The sequence below is a fragment of the Seriola aureovittata genome, chromosome 5 (genome assembly GCF_021018895.1).
Source record: "Seriola aureovittata isolate HTS-2021-v1 ecotype China chromosome 5, ASM2101889v1, whole genome shotgun sequence".
NCBI classification, from domain to species: domain Eukaryota; kingdom Metazoa; phylum Chordata; class Actinopteri; order Carangiformes; family Carangidae; genus Seriola; species Seriola aureovittata.
This window is the reverse complement of record NC_079368.1, coordinates 18,445,033-18,464,046: the sequence shown is the minus strand read 5'-3', so window position 1 is coordinate 18,464,046 and position 19,014 is coordinate 18,445,033. Positions and strand designations below refer to the sequence as shown.

General features: G+C 38.7%; 1 protein-coding gene across 4 annotated transcripts in view; it reads left to right on the top strand.

Annotated features, from left to right (window-relative positions):
* The window catches only part of ypel1 (yippee-like 1), a 53,892-nt gene extending 45,672 nt beyond the window's left edge, over positions 1-8,220 (top strand). For all 4 annotated transcript variants that reach the window (XM_056375596.1, XM_056375598.1, XM_056375597.1 and 1 more), the window contains exons 4-5: positions 1,252-1,360; positions 2,515-8,220. In XM_056375596.1, the coding sequence (XP_056231571.1) occupies positions 1,252-1,360; positions 2,515-2,604 (199 nt within the window). In that variant the 3' untranslated portion in view covers positions 2,605-8,220. The remainder of the gene's footprint in view (positions 1-1,251; positions 1,361-2,514) is intronic.
* Positions 8,221-19,014: the final 10,794 nt, after the last annotated feature.

Here is a 19,014-nt window from a genome sequence, read left to right as displayed (position 1 = left end):
TCAGGCACAGTTTCTGAATACAGGCTGTGTGCATTTCTCTGTGGACTGAATGCTTTGATACTTATGGTCATTTACTTTGGTTTAAAACTAACTGAAGATCACCAAAACGCTGCTTCCTGGTAAAATGATCAAATGGATTTGTTTGTGATCTTTCAGTCAAGCTGGTTAACATCCATCTCTTTAAACCCTTGAACAACTCAGTGGTTTATTTCTTGGTTGGTTGGTTTTTGGGACCTGGCATTCAGTCTTAATGAACCACACAGACGTTCCTCCCCCTCGAGAGGCCTGAGACACTTTCAGGTGTCACGGTGCAACTGCTTTGTGCCACCTGAGTCTGAATTACATTGTTCTCACCTGCCAGAAAAAAAATTGAATGAAAGAAACAGCCTCTAGAGTCTGAATAAATCATTACAAACATGCCCAGTCTCAAAGCACCTGAAACCCAGTTAACAGTTTTTACAATTTTCTGCAGGTAAAAAGACATTTAGCCTAAAAAAATACATTTGGTGGAAAAAGGAAAGTTTTGCAGGTGTCTCCATGTAACTTGTTTATGTATAATGATTGTTTCAGCTGCACTACAGTGAGTTTATTTGTCTGTGGCATGTTGTTCAATTAAAATTAACTTAAAAGCTAATCAGCAGCACAGTGTTTGCTGGGAGAGAGTAGTGCAAAATTTAGTAAGAAGAGAAAAATGTCCACATAAGTATTTATTTGAGTTCTGTACTTCGGTACACATTGGGGAGACTTTATCCTTTCCTCCAATACATTTATCTGAAACCTGGAATTAGTTCTTTTATATTCAATACAAGATAAGCTCAGAAAATGTCACTGTTGCCGGGTAGAAAATCTATTTGTCTCAGAAATATCAACTCTTTGGGTATGAAGCAATGGAGCCTTGTTTTAGTTTGATGGAAACAAATTTTTGACAATTTCAGTGAATTCCTCTAACTGTTTTAAGTGAAGGAAAATTACCAAAACTGGTGAAATCTCATGTATAAAAATGTGAACATTTCATCTGGATAAAGGGTTGAGATGATAAATGAAAAGTGAATATTTTAATCCAGTTGTTTTTCCAGTGTTAGTGGTATCATAAAATTTCTCACTTGGCAAATTTAGTAATTTCTACCAGTTAATTTGACTCTGACAGGGGCTGTTGTTGACAATGAGCACTTTGAATGCTGGAGTTCATTTTACTGCTTCTACTTTAAGTCAAAGACCTGACCTCGTCTCCACCGCCTGTCTTCCCCACAGGGTGAATGTCGGCTGCGGGCCAGCTGAGGAGCGGGTACTCCTCACAGGTTTACATGCTGTGGCGGATATCTACTGTGAAAACTGTAAAACCACCCTGGGCTGGAAATATGTAAGTCAGTCGGTCCTTTAACTTTCACCCGAGCCCTTTTACTTCCTCGTCTTAATGTTTCCTGATGCACCACTTACACCTGCTGCTGTGTTGTTGCGCAACTGTGCAGTTACTCGGCTTCCAAAAGGACAAATTATGTAGTTACAGGTCAAAGGAACAGGGTGACTCTCATTAAAACATTGCTTGTTAAAACCATGGTGACATTTTTTTTGCTCAGGTTTGTATTTAGGCTCAGAGATTGAGCACACTGTGGTCTCCTAGTGCGCAAGATAATTACAGAGCCGAAAGGTTGGCTGCAGACAGCCAGACTGGTACCTCTGAGAGTCTACAGTGATTAAATGTCAGGCCATTTTGAAGAGGCCTGTCCCAGTAATTGTCTGAAATGACTATAGATGGGTGTAAAATAAGTGAACAAAGTATAAGACGGGCACTCACTTAAAGCAGCTCATTGGGTAACAAAAACAATTAGAGCTGGTTTACAAGGCAAATACTCACAGACACAGACGCTCGTTGACGTCCCGACTCTCCAGACGCTCAGCGGGACTGTGGCACATGCAGCTCTTCACTCTGTCAGACAGACGGTTTAGACATCTGAAAGAGGTGATTTCACTGTGTCTCTAAAATCCTGCTTTTCTCAGATGGTAATGAGGCCAGAGCACGTGTATGATCAAACTGCTGCAAGTGAAAGATAAAAGTAGAAAACCTTTTACTTTTATTTTACATCAGGAGTAAGGAGTAGACACTCAACAGAACCAAACACACCTCTGATAATAATGATATTAAAATAATAATAAAAATGATAATTAGATGAAGAGCAGACTGTCCACCAGCAGCATGTTGATCCCATTTTCCAGAGTACTATAGGTGCATCATTTTAAACGTATCACCCAAGAGTTTGTAATGAGTGATCCACTGGCAGGTCACCAGGACTTTTAATATGTGTACTCGTGTTTACTATCTCCATCCTAATATTCTTAGTTTATGTGTTTTTGTAATTAAAGCCTAATCAGCCTAATCATTAATCAGCCTGATTATTATTGTCAGATTTGTATTATTCTCAGGTTTCCACGTCAGTATCAGTATTGGTCAGGTTCTGGCTGAAAGTTGTTCTTGTAACTGAGGTTTTTCTTTTCCTCTGTGTTTGTGTTTTTCAGGAGCACGCGTTCGAGAGCAGTCAAAAGTACAAAGAGGGAAAGTTCATCATCGAGCTGGCTCACATGATCAAGGACAATGGATGGGAGTGACGCTCCGGCCGCTCTCTTTTCTTTTTCTGACCTTGGAATGCTCTTTATTGAACTGCGTGGAGCGACGACCATCGACCCTCCCCTTCCAACAACCACTCCCTCAGAGAGAGAGAGAAAAAAACAACCCTCCTCCACCATCCTCCACCCACTTGTCTCCTTTACGTGCACACACCCACCTGCTCATCGTGAAACTGAACAGAACAAATGAAACGAAAGAAAAAAGAAGATAAAAAACGACGACTAGGAAAGTGGAGCGACTCTTGAAGAATCACGTCACAGGAGTTTCTTTGTCGTCACTTTGAAGATTCTTGCGTTCTCCTTCACAGCTCTGGAGCTTTTGGGTTTGACCCCGCCCCACCCACTCACACTCACCTCGCCTTCCCCCTCCCACCTCCACCCCCCACCGAACCACGCTTACAAGTGATTGTGGTGATATGGCGACCACTGTGCATAAGGAGATAAACTTCACTGAAAGAACATTACTTTGTTGTCCTTATTCCGCCCGCCCAGCGAGGCGGACGACTCTGATGACTTTGGTTATTTTTAATGTTATTTGCGATAGTTTTAACTTCTGGGTTTGGTAAGGTTTTATGGTTTGATGGCAGATGGATGTTACTGGTTAGCATTTTATTTCCCTGTCAATTCTGTCATGTTTTGTTTTGTTTACTTGTCGTTGGCTTGTCGTATCTCTGCCTATAGCTGAGCATGCTTTTCTTTGCTAATGTCCAAATGAGCAATCAGGGACGGGTGAGGAGCGGAGGGGAAAGGGAGTTTATTGTAGTTACAAATATGTAGCAGCATTTTGCTTTTTTGTGTGTTTTTTTTTTAAATGGCAAAGGATGGGAATTGCAGTAGTGTGGGATTTTATACCTAATATTTTTTTTCTGTTTTTATCTTTATTCTTTCTTGTGAATTTCCATTATTTCCCCCCTTCTGGTACTTCTCAGCACTCAAAAAAAGCATTGAAAGCAGCACCTAGTATTTGTTTGATGTAAGTATATATATATATATATATATATATATATATGTATACACAAACATATATGTGTATATATGAATATTTGTAGTGTTTGGCTAAATGCGATTGTGGCTGGTCCCATTTTGCAGCAGAATCATAAATGAAAGAAACGTGAAAAGGAGCAGAAATAGTTTCTAGACTGGGGAACCTGACATCAGTGTCCACTTGTCATAAAACATTATGGCAGACTGTATTATTCCATTGTTTAGTAATGAAATAACAAAGAGACACAGCTACAGCTATATATATATATATATATATATATATATATATATATATATATATACACACACACACACACATACTATGATTACATATCCATAAATACTATGAAAATGTTCGTAGTACGTAGATATTGGAACATGGATTCTATATATTTGCTGTCATGCACATATGTATATATGCATATGACTGTGTGTATATATGCACTGTGTGCGGTCAAGCATTACATAGTGGCATACTTGAACAACGCTACTTCGTTTGCACTTTGCAGAGGCCTTCGGTTCATCTCAGTTTAGAGGCAAAACAAAATTTGCTCGCTCTCGTCTGTTTTAAAAAAAATTTCTTAAAAAATGGCCTTCTCACAGATGAACGACAGATTGTTGGAGACGGAGAGAGAAAAATTTTGAGCTTTGACGGTTTGAGGGTTTCGTTGACTCTTAAGGGACTGTAGTGTGTTTAGCAGCTTTCTGATCATTTGGTTTGACGTCAACAAATTCTGCTTTTCCTCTCAGTTTCAGCTCGATTTCGGAGAGAAACATGTAGTTTCCGATTCTTTGCTACTGTCCTAGAAATCCCGCCATTTCCTCCCCCTCGTGTAGGTCTTTTGCACTTTATGCTTATCCGTCTCTCTCTCTCTTTTAGAGCGTTTGAATTGTCTCATTGTGGATGCTGTCTGCGATTTGCCTCTAAGCCGTATGAATCTTGTGCCTCTTCAAAACATAAACGGCCTCCCCTTTTTTTTTTTTTTTCTGTTGTGCAGTGCATAACTCCGAAAACCATGTGAACCGATGTGTCTTCCCCCCCCTCCACCTCTTCTGGTTCAAAGTGGCCCTCGAAATAATGATATTCACCAAAATCCTCATAGAGCTCTGCCCTGTTATTTTGGACAACAGAGACTTGGTATAAATAAACGCATATATTTTCTATGTTAAGATTTAGAGGTGCAAAAACAGATGGATATTCAGTATATTATTTCTAGAAGCATAGAGGAAGGAGGTGTGGACTGTGAGGGAGGCCCAGGGCTTGTTGTTTGACTTTTTTTTATTGGAAGGATAAAAAAAAAGATGGCAGCAGGTCAAGTTGGGGCAGGGTGAGATGGGATGAGAGAGATTTAAAAAAAAAATCAGCAGTGATTGATTACTTTGCCGGCAAGGTCAGTCAGATCACACGACCTTTTATCCTAAAAACAATGACAATGCAAACCCTTAATAGTCAGCAGTGATACCTACTTGAAAATATAAAGGCGTAAACAGCTGAGATATTGGCCCGTGTTACAGTTTTTGTACATAAAGTAACATATTTAAGGTTTTATACGTATTTCTACTGGGTTAGTTCTTTTACTTCCCCAACTTGAAGCACTTTTGTTCACTGTACCTCTGGCTGTGTGCGTGTGTGTGTGTGTGTGGGTGTGTGTGTGTGTGTGTGTGTGTGTGCGTGTGGGTGTGTGTGTGTGTGTGCGTGTGGGTGTGTGTGTGTGTGTGTGTGTGTGTGCATGCATGTGTATTAGCCCACATGCATGCCTGCACACCAAAGTGAACGTTTACTTCCTTTTCCTCAGACAGTTTTATTTCTCTTTTTTTCCCTCTCTTATGTTTGGAAATCTTTTTTTTTTTTGTCCTGTTTTCTTTTACAGCTGTTTGGTGTTACTGTCTCTCCCAGTGATCTGAGAGGTCGAGAGCCAGGTTAGTTTGTTTGGAAGTGATTTATCCCCATTTTGTTTGGTTTGTTTTTTCTGTTAGCTTGTTTATTTAGCTTGTGTGGTGAGAGCCCGTTAGAGGGCCGGTGTTTAGGTCTCTGCTGAGCCATGTAGACGTTGAGGGCGAGCTGGAATCTCCCACCATGTCGCAGGGAGAGCCTTTACAAAACCCTTTCACCACCACAGTCAGTGTCTCCTGTATAGAGGGCTTTCAGACTGATGAAATGCGCCCTCTGGCAGCCACGTTGGAGGTCCTGAGCTATTGGCAGCGCTGGCTGTGAATATCTGATTGTATTTCATGAGAACTTTCTCATTTTTGTGCTGGTTTGACGGAAAATTAACTGTTATTTCTCTGATCTATCTGATTTGATTGATTTTTGTGATTATGTTAGTTTCTTTGCTACATCCCAGTTGTGGGGCTGCACCAAGATTCCTTCAAATGCAGGTTTCTCTTGCCCTTATTTGCAGTATTCGGTGTCCCACAATCCACTGCACATCCCTTGTTTAAAGAGCACCTCAGCAGCCAGAGAGGACACTGAGACAAAACCTTTCAGCCTAGTGTTAGGTTAACTCTTTAATGGTGCATTCAAGTGGTCTTCGTCAGTTCGTTAATTCGGGAACTATGACGTGACCTCATCTGTGTTCCTGTGGTCATCGGTGCTGGTAAACCGGCTACATTTCATGAACAGGAGTTTACTGCTTGGTATCCACCACTCTGTCGGCCATTTCCTGGTGATAAACTTGAAAGCTGCTGAGACTGAAAGTTCATTCTTGGCCTTGGAAACAACAACTGACAGAATAATCTTCGTACCAAGGTCCATTTGGTAGCTGTTTCGGAGCGTTAGGTCATATTACATGAGTCGCTCAGAAATGGAACTGTAGATGTTCAAAGTCTTCAAGACTTTTTTTCCTGAGCACTTTTTTGTGTTTGCTTAGAAATCTTTAAAGTGCTCAGAGGAATAGAAATGTGAACATCTATCGCTCTGTGACAACTGTGCAGCTCTGAAAGGTGTTGACTTTAGAAGCTGTTGAGGATCACCTGAATGCACCATTATGGGAGGATGTTGGTCCTCCAAGAGACACACTTTCAAGTGCTGTTAAGGTTGCAGCTCCTGAACTGGGATGAAGCTCTTTGCATCAACACTAACAACAATCAAAACCTTGATGTTTGTCCCAAATCCATAGAGACCACAGCTAAATTTGGAATCTGATCTACCTTAATATGCAAGTCGCGATTACCAACCAGGCAAGGCGGGGAACTGCAGAGGGGCTCCAGACTCCTAGGGGGCCCTAAGAGCCCCAGGTTCATTCCATATTATTTGGGTCTACATACCTTGATTAATCGCAAATTTGTCCAAAATTTGAAACTATGACTGGTCCTCCATCTGGTCTAAAATGTTTAAGCTCGATATCATTTTGTCAGATTGCTTCCATTTTTTCTGCATGTCAAGTAATTAATACACAGAAAACCTCAGGCCATGCAGCATTAATCTATTGTCTGACAACAACCTTTTATTTTTATTATCAATACATCTGACAGTTATTTTCTTTAATGATTGTCTGGTGTATAAAATGTGAGGAAACAGTGGAAAAGGCCCATTTTTATTTCCTGAAGCCCAAGTTAGCATATTCAGAAAGATATTAGATTTATTATCATAAAAAAAAAACTATGAAAATAACAAATATTTATATTTAAGAAGCTGGTACCAGTGATTTGTTTGGCATTGCTTAAAAATGGCTGATTAAAAAAACAATAAATAACTAATCAAAATTGTGTCCACTAGGGGCCCAACAACAAGTCTTTGCCCCAGGGCCCCTAAGACGATAATCCTGCCACGTTACCAGACCATTAATGTCTACTTAAATCGTTACTGAGTGGGCCTACACTGGTCCGACTTTCTTCTCATTACACGCACACAGCCAGTTTCTCCCAAGGGCCTCCAACGTGGCACCAGCAGTGGTTGCTGGGAGATTTGTGACCCGGCTGCAGATCCTCTATACACTCCCTTCAATCAGTCAGTCCAAGTTGAACCAGCAAAAAGCAGTTGCCAGTGTCACCGCCAGTGTGTACCAAATAAGAACCAGGTTCTATCGAATGCGTCAGTGTCATGTGTTAGACGGCAGGAAGGAAGCCAGGGGTTATGTTCGAGTGTCTCCTGGAGATTCAACTGTTAAACCAAAATTAAAGAGGAGAAATCCTGTCACTAATGACATTGTCTTTCTGTAGAATGTTTTGATTCTCTGAACTTAATAGCGTCAAAGCAGCCTGGATGAACAGTGTAGATACTTGCTGCTGAATACTGTTTACTTTTTATTGTTATTTTTGTTTTATTGTGACACTGGCTACCTACTTTTTGAGCTCTGTTACTGTCTAAAACATACCTGAAAGGATGTTGATCAAAGGCAAGATGGTTATACAGGGGAAAAGACTGTACAAGTTCTTTTCTTAGGACTGTTAAAATACAGTTTAAGGTCTAAAGCATGTTGTATTTATAATGGCTATATGTCGTGCCTGTTTTATTATTATTTTTTCCTAAATTTAAAAACAAAAATATTATATGCTTTTTATTTGACTACATTGCTTTGCATTCTGTCTTAGTAAAGCCATGTCACATGTCTGTTTTCACTCTAATGTAAACTATCAAATATCACAATAAATTTTCAATGGCATTAAGTTGTGGATTGTGTGAAGTTGTCATTCATTTTTAAGGTTTTAGCAACTATTTGGGGTGTCTGTTTTTTTTATTGAGGGACTGGTTTCTAAAGATGTTTCTCACTCTGTGGTACAATAAAGTTAATCTTGAATAAAGTGAACTAAACAACTTTGTCTAAAGACATATTCCACCTTTTATATTTGATTTAGATTTTTAATGTATGCATTTTATATTTTTTATTTATAAATTTTCATAAGAATTTGCAAATATATTTAAAATCATCAAATATCTTAAGTTTATTCTGAAGATTATGCAACCACTCTGATACTAAGGTTTTCTATTTATTTTGTTTTTACAATCATCTTAGATACCTTCAATACACAGGCATGTCAGTAAGTGTTTAAATTGCTATTACACAGACTTTTCTTAGATTTTGTGTGGTAACTAAGCAAAATGTGTCTGCCTTAAAATTGAATCATTTGCCTTCACATCATTTTAATTGCACAAATAAACAAAAACAAACTGACCAAAAAGTGGACCCTGGATATATAATTGTAGGACATTATGTCACTAGATGAGGAGTCAAAGAAAATAAAACAAGAACATCAACATGATACAGTTTAAAAACAGGAACACAGAGCGGAAAAAAAGAGGAACTTGTCTGTGGCTGTCGTGATAAGTGTGAAAAGGTGATGAAAAGGACTTTGACAGTTCACCGCAGAGGCTGAACTTCTGATTAAATATTACAGGCCTGGCAGAAAATGTGTCAGAAAATGCCCTTTAAATGTAAAACAATTACTGAAGCATGAAAATCGCTGGTTGCCCTGCTGTGTAAGTCTCAGACAGAAAGTGGAGAGAGTGTCAGGCTGTCAAGTAATTACTTTAAAACTGAGAGACCTGCAGAGTTTTTCCACTGATGGCGTTTTTTGTTATGTGTTTTTTAGGACTGACCTAGAAGTCATGAGTCAGCTGTTGTGTCCTTCATTGACTGCAGCCAGACTTCCTCTTCGCCAAGGCTCTGTCTGTAGCTTTGGATTAATGCCAAAAATAATAGTACAGTGCTATGTTTTTATATTTGATTAAAAATTACTGGGCTTTAAAAATAATCTTGGTGCCTATATGACACCTGAGGTGTCAATAAATATTTAATTTTTATTTTTTAACATACCAGCATATGTCAAAACTGTTCCATGTCTGTTCCATCAAATAATATACAGTCTATAATATGTTAGAGAAGGTTCCTTATTTAGATTTCAGCATTCAAAAAAATATTCAAAATTCATATATTTGACATTCTTGATGCTAAAAACAGTTTTCTGTCATTTCTCAAATCTCTAGTGCAGTAAATGTCACAAAATCATTTCATTATTTAAGACTGTCTCTATGTGCTGTATAAATAAAAAAATATTTTAGGTGCCACCTCCAACATAAACAATGTTCTCACAATGCATCATATGAATTAAACATCAGAACACTGTGGCCCTGTGATTGTCATCTTGCCTTTTTGATCAGTCTGCTCTTATTTTTTCTAAGCTTTGTAACATGTGGTGCACCTCAGGGCTCAATTCTTGGCTCCTTTTTATTTTATATCTGGTAAACAATGAGCACACTGTAATATTCACAGACATATTTAATTTCTCTGCGGATGATGCCCAACTGTTTCTCTCACTTTAACATCACTTTAGTTAAAGATAAAACACTGTCACACTGATAAAATAAAATAAATGTCCCCAAACATCCATTAGAAAAAAATGAAATCTACACAAAGCATGAACATGTTGGTACCAAAAATATCACTATTTAACTTCTGCATATAATGTAGACAAAGTTATTGAGAAGAAAAAAAGGAAATAATCCGTCTCTACTGTTGGTTGTCTACTTTGTACTGCATTCATTGCTTTGGATTCAATTCTTTTTCATAATTCAGTTTATAGTTAAAATCTTGAGAAAAAGCTAATAAGTAGAATTCTTTGTTTTGTTTTGTTTTAAATGTTGGATTTGATATTACAAAGTGAATCATAACCAGACCAACAACCCAAACCCACCAAGAAAATCTGAAATTCACAGGTGAACAGGTTTAACTTTGGTTATTCAATTAGATTCATACAAGTGACACTTATATCTCGTCTGCTGTAAAATGTTTTAAAGTCTGCTTTCCTTTCATCACGTCACTTCTGGCATTTATTTTCCTGGTTAATGATTCTGTATTTAGAGGAGTTAGTGTTGCACGCAGCTCCCAAACCAAACAGAGAAGTTCCTCTTTGATAAATGTGATATAAACTTGTCTTAGAAGCCTTTGTACTTCAAATTTCTAACATGATCAGTCATGTTACGTTTAATCAAACTCAGCTGCATTTGTTGTTAAAGAATTCAATGAAACTTTTTACATGTTTTTAAATAGAAACAGCAATTTTAAAATAAATCATGTAATTTTAGTTGTATCTACACTAAAAAAAATGTCAATTTTGAATTAATGGAAATAGGGGGAACAAATTTGATGGCATCACATACAGATTAAAACTGAGTGGCGCAAAAGATTGAACAAATATTTTTCTCCTACCTGATGAAAATGTTCACTTTATATTTTTATCACAGTGTGAAGGCCTCGGTTGATGACTGAATCTCACCTCTGATTTCCCAGGAGCTTCTCAGTCTGTTCTCATTCTGCTTAACCTGTAGTTGCTGTAAGAGGAAATTTGAATATTAATTTCTGTATTATGAGAAGATCTTAGCATTGTTTACATAAGGTGTGTGAGGAATAAAGCAGCTGGGCAGCCTTAGGGGTTCACAAGTTCACACAACAGGAATAGAATTGCAATTCAAAATCATCAATATTCCATTAGCTTTTGCAAGATAAGAGTTTAAAAAGACTTATTAATACCATAAACTTCACTGAGTGACCACAAACAGTATTTACACTTTCACATTAAATCTTCTTGTTCATGTTAACGCGTAGGTTTCTTCATTACCTTTAGCTCTACCTTTCCGGCCTCGGTCTTGTTTAGTTCTTGCTTGCTTCGAAAGGTGACCAGTTTCACACCAGCCTCTCTACAAGTCTGAGGCCTTTGGAAGAAACACATAGAAATATCAATACTTTTATTAGCATTAAACATAAAATACTACATATACGATCAATGATGTCCAGTCCACCAATTCACAAGGAGTGCAATGGTGAGTAAGAGACTTATAATAATATTGATGCATTGTACACTGAATCATATTTGATGTTCTACATTGGGCAAAAGTAATTCATAATATATAAACGTTTAATCTTATAGAATCTATTCTCAGTTGCCAGTTTATTAGATACAGGTGTGTTCATTTCTACCTCTATGGTGATTCAGTTATGGTCGTTTTTGAGACTGGAGCTTGTGGTGCTGTCGATGAATTGAATTGCTTCATACTGAGAGGTGTTTCTAATATTTTGACCACACAATTTATATAAGTGAGGACAGGTATTATAAGCATGTTATTATTTATGGTAATTAAAAAACATGGATAGTTAGGGTAAGGGTTCTTGCTGGTATCATTATATTATGTACCACAGCAGCTCAAAGTCGGCTGAGACAGAGAAGACAAAACGTAAACAGTTCAAGGGTTCGTTTAGCCAAATTACAAAGCAGCTCCAGTGAAAACAGTTTGTCTGGGAGGTCTGTGGAATATCCAAAATAACTGAAAGACACAGTCCAAAGACAAAACACAGTGTAGAATGCATATCCAAACAAGATGAGAATCTGCAGCCATGTATAACGTTAGCTAATTCAACACAAAGTACAGCTAAGGCAGGCAGTTTTCCACAAAACCTCATAGTGACGCAAGAGGAAAAGGTCAGGGGATCACCAAAGTCAGTAGGATTCATCCTGTGGGAATCATGACTGTCTGTACAGAATTTAACACCAATTCATCCAGTTAATGTTGAGCTACAGCGCTGTGCAAAGGATTAAGGCACTTTAGATGTTCAGATTCTTACAACAAGGAGTCCTGCAACAGATGGTCTGGCCCCCACAGAGCCCTGATCTGAGCATCATGGAGTCAGTGTGGGATCACATGAAGAGACAGACTGAATCCACAGAAGAACTGTTGCAAGCTCTGTTATAAAGCATCTTCACTTTACTTTTGCACAGTACTGGATTTCACAGGAAAAGTGACATGGGGCTACATGAAAAACCAGTAATGAACAGAGTCAGTAGGAGTCATCTTCTGGCGATCATGAATATCTATAACATCTTTCATGGCAATCCATTGGATAGTTTTTGAGGTATTTCAGTCTAGAGGAAAGCAGTGGAATGACATTGACCTACACTGCCCCCCATAGGTGCAAACATGGCTGAAAAACCTTTTTCAAAACAGAGACTGAAGACAAAAGTCAGAGAAAAGATTGGCAACTGGCTGTGTTGTGGCTCTCAAAGAATTTAATTTAATAGAGCAATGCTTCGAGATGTTTGTTGGGCATCGTCAGGTGACTTGACTTTATTTTCCAAATAGCATTTTGTTCCCGCATCACAAACAAGGTTATAGTAGAAAAATTCCTGGAACAACCCTAACCATAAATAACTAACCTAATTACTTGCATTGCTAGATGCCACTAAGGATAAGGGACACAGTTTTTTTGGGGTGTTTTTTGGGTGCACTGACCCTTTTACAAGGTGTCACTGTAGATGAGCTCTGCAGCTGTTGTCATGTCTGATTCATTCTCTCATGTGAACATGTTTTACAGCGGTGAGCAAGAACGTGATGTACGCTATGGTGAAACATCTATAACTGTAAATTCATGTTAAACTCTGTGATCATCAGTCAGCACAGAAATAAACAATCTCACCGAAGGATTATCAGACCTGCCGCAGGAGCAGCTAATCAGACATGAATCATTTTGATAAAGTACAGAGCGTACATTTGTTGTATGGACCGGAGTTGCTATGGCAGTACACACTTAGATGATTCTTTTCTGCACACTGCTCTTTATCCGACTCCTTGCTTGTGATGCTGATGCCCACACAGCCTCGTGTTTTGATGTCCTTGAGGTGGCTGGCTTGACTTCAAGCACAGCGCAGCCTGTCAGCCTCTAATTTATCTCACACTCCCTGCCTCGCTCCTAACACTGCAACATGCAACATTTTATGGTGAGCGCGGTGAATAAACAGTAAAATTTAGTTTTTGTCAGTTTGTGTTCTCAGCTGTGACCCCTGTGTGGACATACTGGACATATAGAGCCCCTGTTTCCCTGAAACAGACAAACTTGCTGCATTCAGAACCTGTGGGAGCCTTACACACACTTATTACTTAAGACAGGTACTCTTCCTGATTAATCTGTAATCATTGCCAATGAGAAGTAATTGTTTTGTAATTTTGTTTTTGTTCAGCCTCACAAACACACGTCATCTTCAGACTGTTTTCAGTGAAAAGATAAACTGTACAATACCTGCTCAGCACCAAACCACACACAGACACAACTAGAGACTCGGTTTTAAATGGAACTGTTTTGGCTGTAATGCTATAGTTGCAGGTACGCTTCCATTTTGAATTTCAAACTTTGTATGTTGTCCACAGTGTAAACGCTCTGCTTAAGTTATGCACAAACATACAGGTTGATCTTTTTGGGTTCATGCTGAGTATATGTGATGAAGATTACTGAGGAGGCCCAGGTGCCCAAAGGGTTGAAGTGACTGGTTGGAAAGTCAGTCAAATGACCACAAAGAGATGGAAAACAACCAAAGAGAGAAAAAAAAACTGTCCAAAACGGTGATAATCCATGCATTGCTGTACAATGTAAACTTTTGTGGGAGCATTTATCTGGTGTGCAGGTGCTGTTTTCTAGAATTGACATTGGCATCTTATAAATAAATATTCCTCTCTTGATATTCATGCAGGTTACAGATGGTTGAGTGCAGACGTGAGAAACAGAGCTTATTCCTCATGGTGGACGCTTTTATCCAGCGCACCTCATTCTACTTTTAGTGCATACATATTTCAGAGCGGCGGGCCCCAGTGTGAATCAAATCTAACCTTTACTTTGTAAGGGGGGGGGGGGGGGGGGGGGGGTAGGAATGAGTTTGTTATTGGTGTTGTGACGGCTGCAGATAGACAGGGTGTAGTGGCGTTGGCTGTTTATGTCGCTGTGTGTTATTCTCATGCTCGCAGTCCTCATGTCTCCTGACCTACTTCTTTGCGATGCTCGGACACACAGGAGGGTCTCTCTCTCTCTCTCTGTCTCTGTGTGTGTGTGTGTGGGGGGGGGGGGGGTCACACTGGGAGGGTGGTGGTGTCATGGTTCAGGCATCCAGTGGTTGGAGGACCATATCGTCTTTGCTTTTGTTTTCTGTTGTTCGCACTCCATCAACACAGACAGGTCCTGAGTGTGAGACAGGAAGTAGGCAGATAAGGATAAACAGTAAGTGCCTGGGTGTGAGGGAAGCATGAGGAGTGAGAGGTAAACTGAGAAAGGGAGGGGGAGAGGGGTGAACCAGTGCTCATCAACTGGCCTCATTTAAAGTCATCTATACTAAATATTTTAGCTACAACAGTAAAATGCTGCTTATACATTAATAGATGAGTAATAATGATCTAATGATATAATATATAATAGCATAACAGTTACCTTTAATACTCTAAATACAATTTTTTGATTATATTTACATACTTAATTTAAGTAAGATTTTAAATACCGGACTTATACTTATCATAAAGTATTATTACATTGTGATAATAGTAACTAAAGGATCTGAATACTTCCCCCACCACTTTTAAAAGCTGATCTCTGTGCAGAAACACTTTGTAAAATGTGCTACACACACTAAAAACATATTTTTGAGAACGTTTTTAAGAGAAAAAGGACGTCAAGATTAGTAGTTCAAAGGGATTTAACATTCTACAGATTAAATGAATGCAATTTCTTCCAAAGTCAGTTAAAGTTGATTAAAGACCCACACAAGCTGCAGGAAACTGCCTACTGTACACGTACAGCTACAATATGTGTCATGTATATTCTATGCTTTGATTATACAGTAAGAAAACATGGGAGACAGAGGAGATCCATCGGTGAAAAATGCAAATTATTCATGCCCAAGTACTTAATTTGACAGAACATAATTGCTGCTCTCGCGTTGTGCTCCCCCCGTACATGTGATATTAGCTCTCAAAGGATGTCGAGCCAGTGACCCCCTTTGACTTGTTGCTCCTGTCGCTTCATTATCTCCTCTGTCTCTTTGTTTGTTTTTTTTTTTTTTTTTTCTTTCCACCCCCATCCGTCCCTCCCGTCCCCGCTCCCCCTCAGCTGGAAGTGGCTGCCCTGGGTTGCAGGCCTCGCAGCAGGCTCCCATGACTGGAAGCTTTAATGCTGCTGCTATTTCAAGCCTTCTGATGTCATCTGAAGGAGGGGCTGGCCATCATCCCCGGAGCAGTGAGTCAGAGCCAGAGAGGGAGGAGAGGAGAGTCAGTGAGGAAGAGGTACACAGCATCCAAACAACAATGGTGGTACACAATTTGTTCCAATGTAATCACCTGGGAAATGGCAAAAGTGAACATGTTGTGAAAAACAGCCACACAACAGACAACCAGTAACTACATACTGGTGTAACTGGGCTGATATTGGCCTTTTGTCAAATGCTGGAAAAATCAGTTTTGTTTATGAAACAGTCAGTAAAGCTGAAATGAAATGTTACTTTCTTAAGCTTTATTCATTAATTATTTATTCATCTTGATATCGATCTAAACATTGTCTTAAATATAGCAAAACCTATCAATTTTTTGGGATATATTTGTGATTTTTTTAATATGTTTCTTTCATGAAAGTTCTTCCAATTTTTTTTTGTTGGTATATTTGTGTTTTTCATGTTTTAAAGTGAGTTTTTCCTTTAAATATTGTTTTGTTTTTCTTGGCATATGTAATGGTGTATTAATTCTACATTTAACAATTGAAGCTTTTCCATCCATTTAATTTGTGTTTTTTTGATGCTTCCATTTTCTTCTAACATCTATAAATCATTTTTGGCATATTTTTACATTTTAAAATGTATTCATAAATACATTAATTTATTTAGTTTGGTATTTTAAAAATATTTTCTTGTATATTTGTGACTTCTTTTTTTAATGTTCTTAAATTGAGGTTTAATTTATATATTTTTTTATATTTCTACATGTAGCCTACACAACCAAAGCTTGTCTAAATATCAGGACAAAAACAGTACACAGAATAAAAATATCAGGGCTGGATTTCATAAACTGTCACTGCTTAAACCTTTGTACAAACTACATGATCTGTAGAGATAAACAGTTTTTGTCCACTTCAGCCCATTTAATTTCCAGGTATTTGTGTTCAACAAAACCAATGTCTTTGGTTTTGCATCAGCCTCCAAATAACATTTGGTGTTATTGTCACTGGCAGAAGAACAGACACAGGAACTGAAAGAGATGTTGTTTTGCTCTTGTCTCCCTGAGTGATGTCATCCCCATTCAGACTCTGCCTACACAAAGTCGTGGAAGTGCTGAGCATCCACTGTCACCATGGTTACAGCACTGCATCTCCCTCACTCCCCTCATCCAAAACCACCAGGCGCCCGAGCAGGAAGCTATTGGTCAGTGAGTCAGACTGACATGCACTTTATCCAACGAGAGAGGAGGTGAGTGATGTCATCGAACGGATGGTACTGAAGCAGGGATGTGTTTCCAAATGCAGAGTGTCAGAGATCTTCTGCTGACGCACCAACTTAACAAGGGAGGCTGTCACATTAGCAGTCATCTGTTTGAAGGAAACAGGTGAGGGCGGACGTCAGGGTCTGGGATGTGTTGCAGCTGTCTGGGGATGCTGCCAGTCCTCTTTTAGTGCTAATATCACCAGTTAACCAAAGGCTCATCGTGGTGGGGGGCATTTCTGGGTGGGGTTTAACACTGTGCTGGAAAGTCCAAGACTTGAATGTCCAAAGCTTTTCTGAGGCCAGATCTATAAAAAAAAACCTTTTACACCCAAACAAATGCGATGCAAAAAAGAAAGTATGTGGTAAAACCTATGATTTTAGATATGATGTGTGGGGTGTGATTTTTATGGATGGTGCAAACATGAAACGTTAAAAAAAAGCTACTCAAATCAATACTTGTGAAGGGCATCAGTCATGACTCAGCAGTTTACTTCAGCCCTATGGAGCATTTTAGTGTCCTTAACTTATTGTTTTGTTTGTCTGGCCCACAACTTTATCGTCTGGCAGGCAGCTGTTGTCAGTCATACAACTTATATAAACCCACTGTACATTACCTGTAAAGGATTTCCTTATTCTATTCCTATAATCCCTAACTTGGCTTCTCTAAAATATTTGTTAAAACAAATTTGCAGTGGTCCCCCAGATCTTAAATTTTAGTATAGTTCCTCAGAAGGTTGTTGTCATGGATTTAGTGCCAAATTTTGGACCCAAAATTTTGCATAGGTACCCTAAATTTGTTATGTGTTACAATCCTGAAATTTCTTAACCTTTTAAAACATATCGTCTAACCTATAAGATGCCTTGGTGGTACTACTTTAGGTGTGTTTTGGTCTGTACCGGACCCAATCCTCACATGACCATGACAAATCATACATTGTCGGGAAGCTCTAAGTCTCCTGATTGTATCTCTGCAAAGTATTCTCCATGTGTTTTCAATACACAAAACACAAAAGGTCATACTACAGGCCTTATATTCCTTTTTTTATGCCAAAAAATAGGCAAAGCAAAAATTATATTTACATTTCTACCATGTTTGTGCCTCTATATATTTGGTTCAGTTGGTTATCTCTTATACTCTTTCTGACTTTTTGGTTGTAAAATTTAAGTAGCCGAACCTTTGAAAGGAGACCAGGGTTAGGACTGTATGAAGAACAGTAATCTTTTTATTTGGGTACATTATTATTGGGCTTGTGCACAAAAATGGGGGTGTATGGAAACTGGTTAAAGCAAACCTAGATCTTCTCAAATGATTTAAGCATTTGAAGCTGCCATTGAATGCCATAAAAATACTGTATATGCATATAAATAATGGCAATAACCAATTTGTTAAGGGCCTGTCCTAAGTGGTGAAAAGGGGTTCTAAGTATCCATTTATAATATCTCTGTTTATTGTACAAAAAAAGAGGACAACAACTGAACTACTTGGATCACTGAAAAAAATCTGGGTATGTGGATGGTGAGTAAGAGGTCCAAACATTTCTCTTCCGATGTTGCATGACAATAGGAGCGACAAATCAAACGCCATCCGCTGGCAATGTATACACATGGTGGCAGACATCTCAGTAGCCAGATATCACTAGGTCTGAGTGGGGAAATTTCCATTTGTTGCTTTCTTGTTTCTAATCTTTTATCTCCTTTTGTTTCCATTTACTACTGCAGCTGCCAAATTCTCCTGCAGTAATTATGATCCTTTTGTTTGATCTCCTTGTGTCTGATGTGTGGAAAGGTCTGGTGAATTATGTTAGAAGCGACCGTGACCATTTTGATAATTCCCTGCAGTCCCTTTCACAAAGAAAAGCCAGTCAAATATCATATTTGGAAATGCAGGATTGTTCATTTCAAACCCTTTCATGTCGTCCCTTGAAAGCCAGCAAATTGCCTGGATCGTCTCTTTCACACACAAAGCCAGCAGCTGCCTTTGTTGCTTAGCGACACAGACGAAGCATCAAAACCGATTCTACTTTCTAGTAAAAGTGAAGTGAAATTCACAACAACAAAAAAAGCACTGGAACAAACAGGAGTGCATTTAAAGTTCATTTTCAGAGAAGAGCCACCAGTGAGGCCGCGTATGATTCAGTCCCATCTCTGGAACAAATTGTTCCATCAGTGAAATGTGATGTTACATATAAA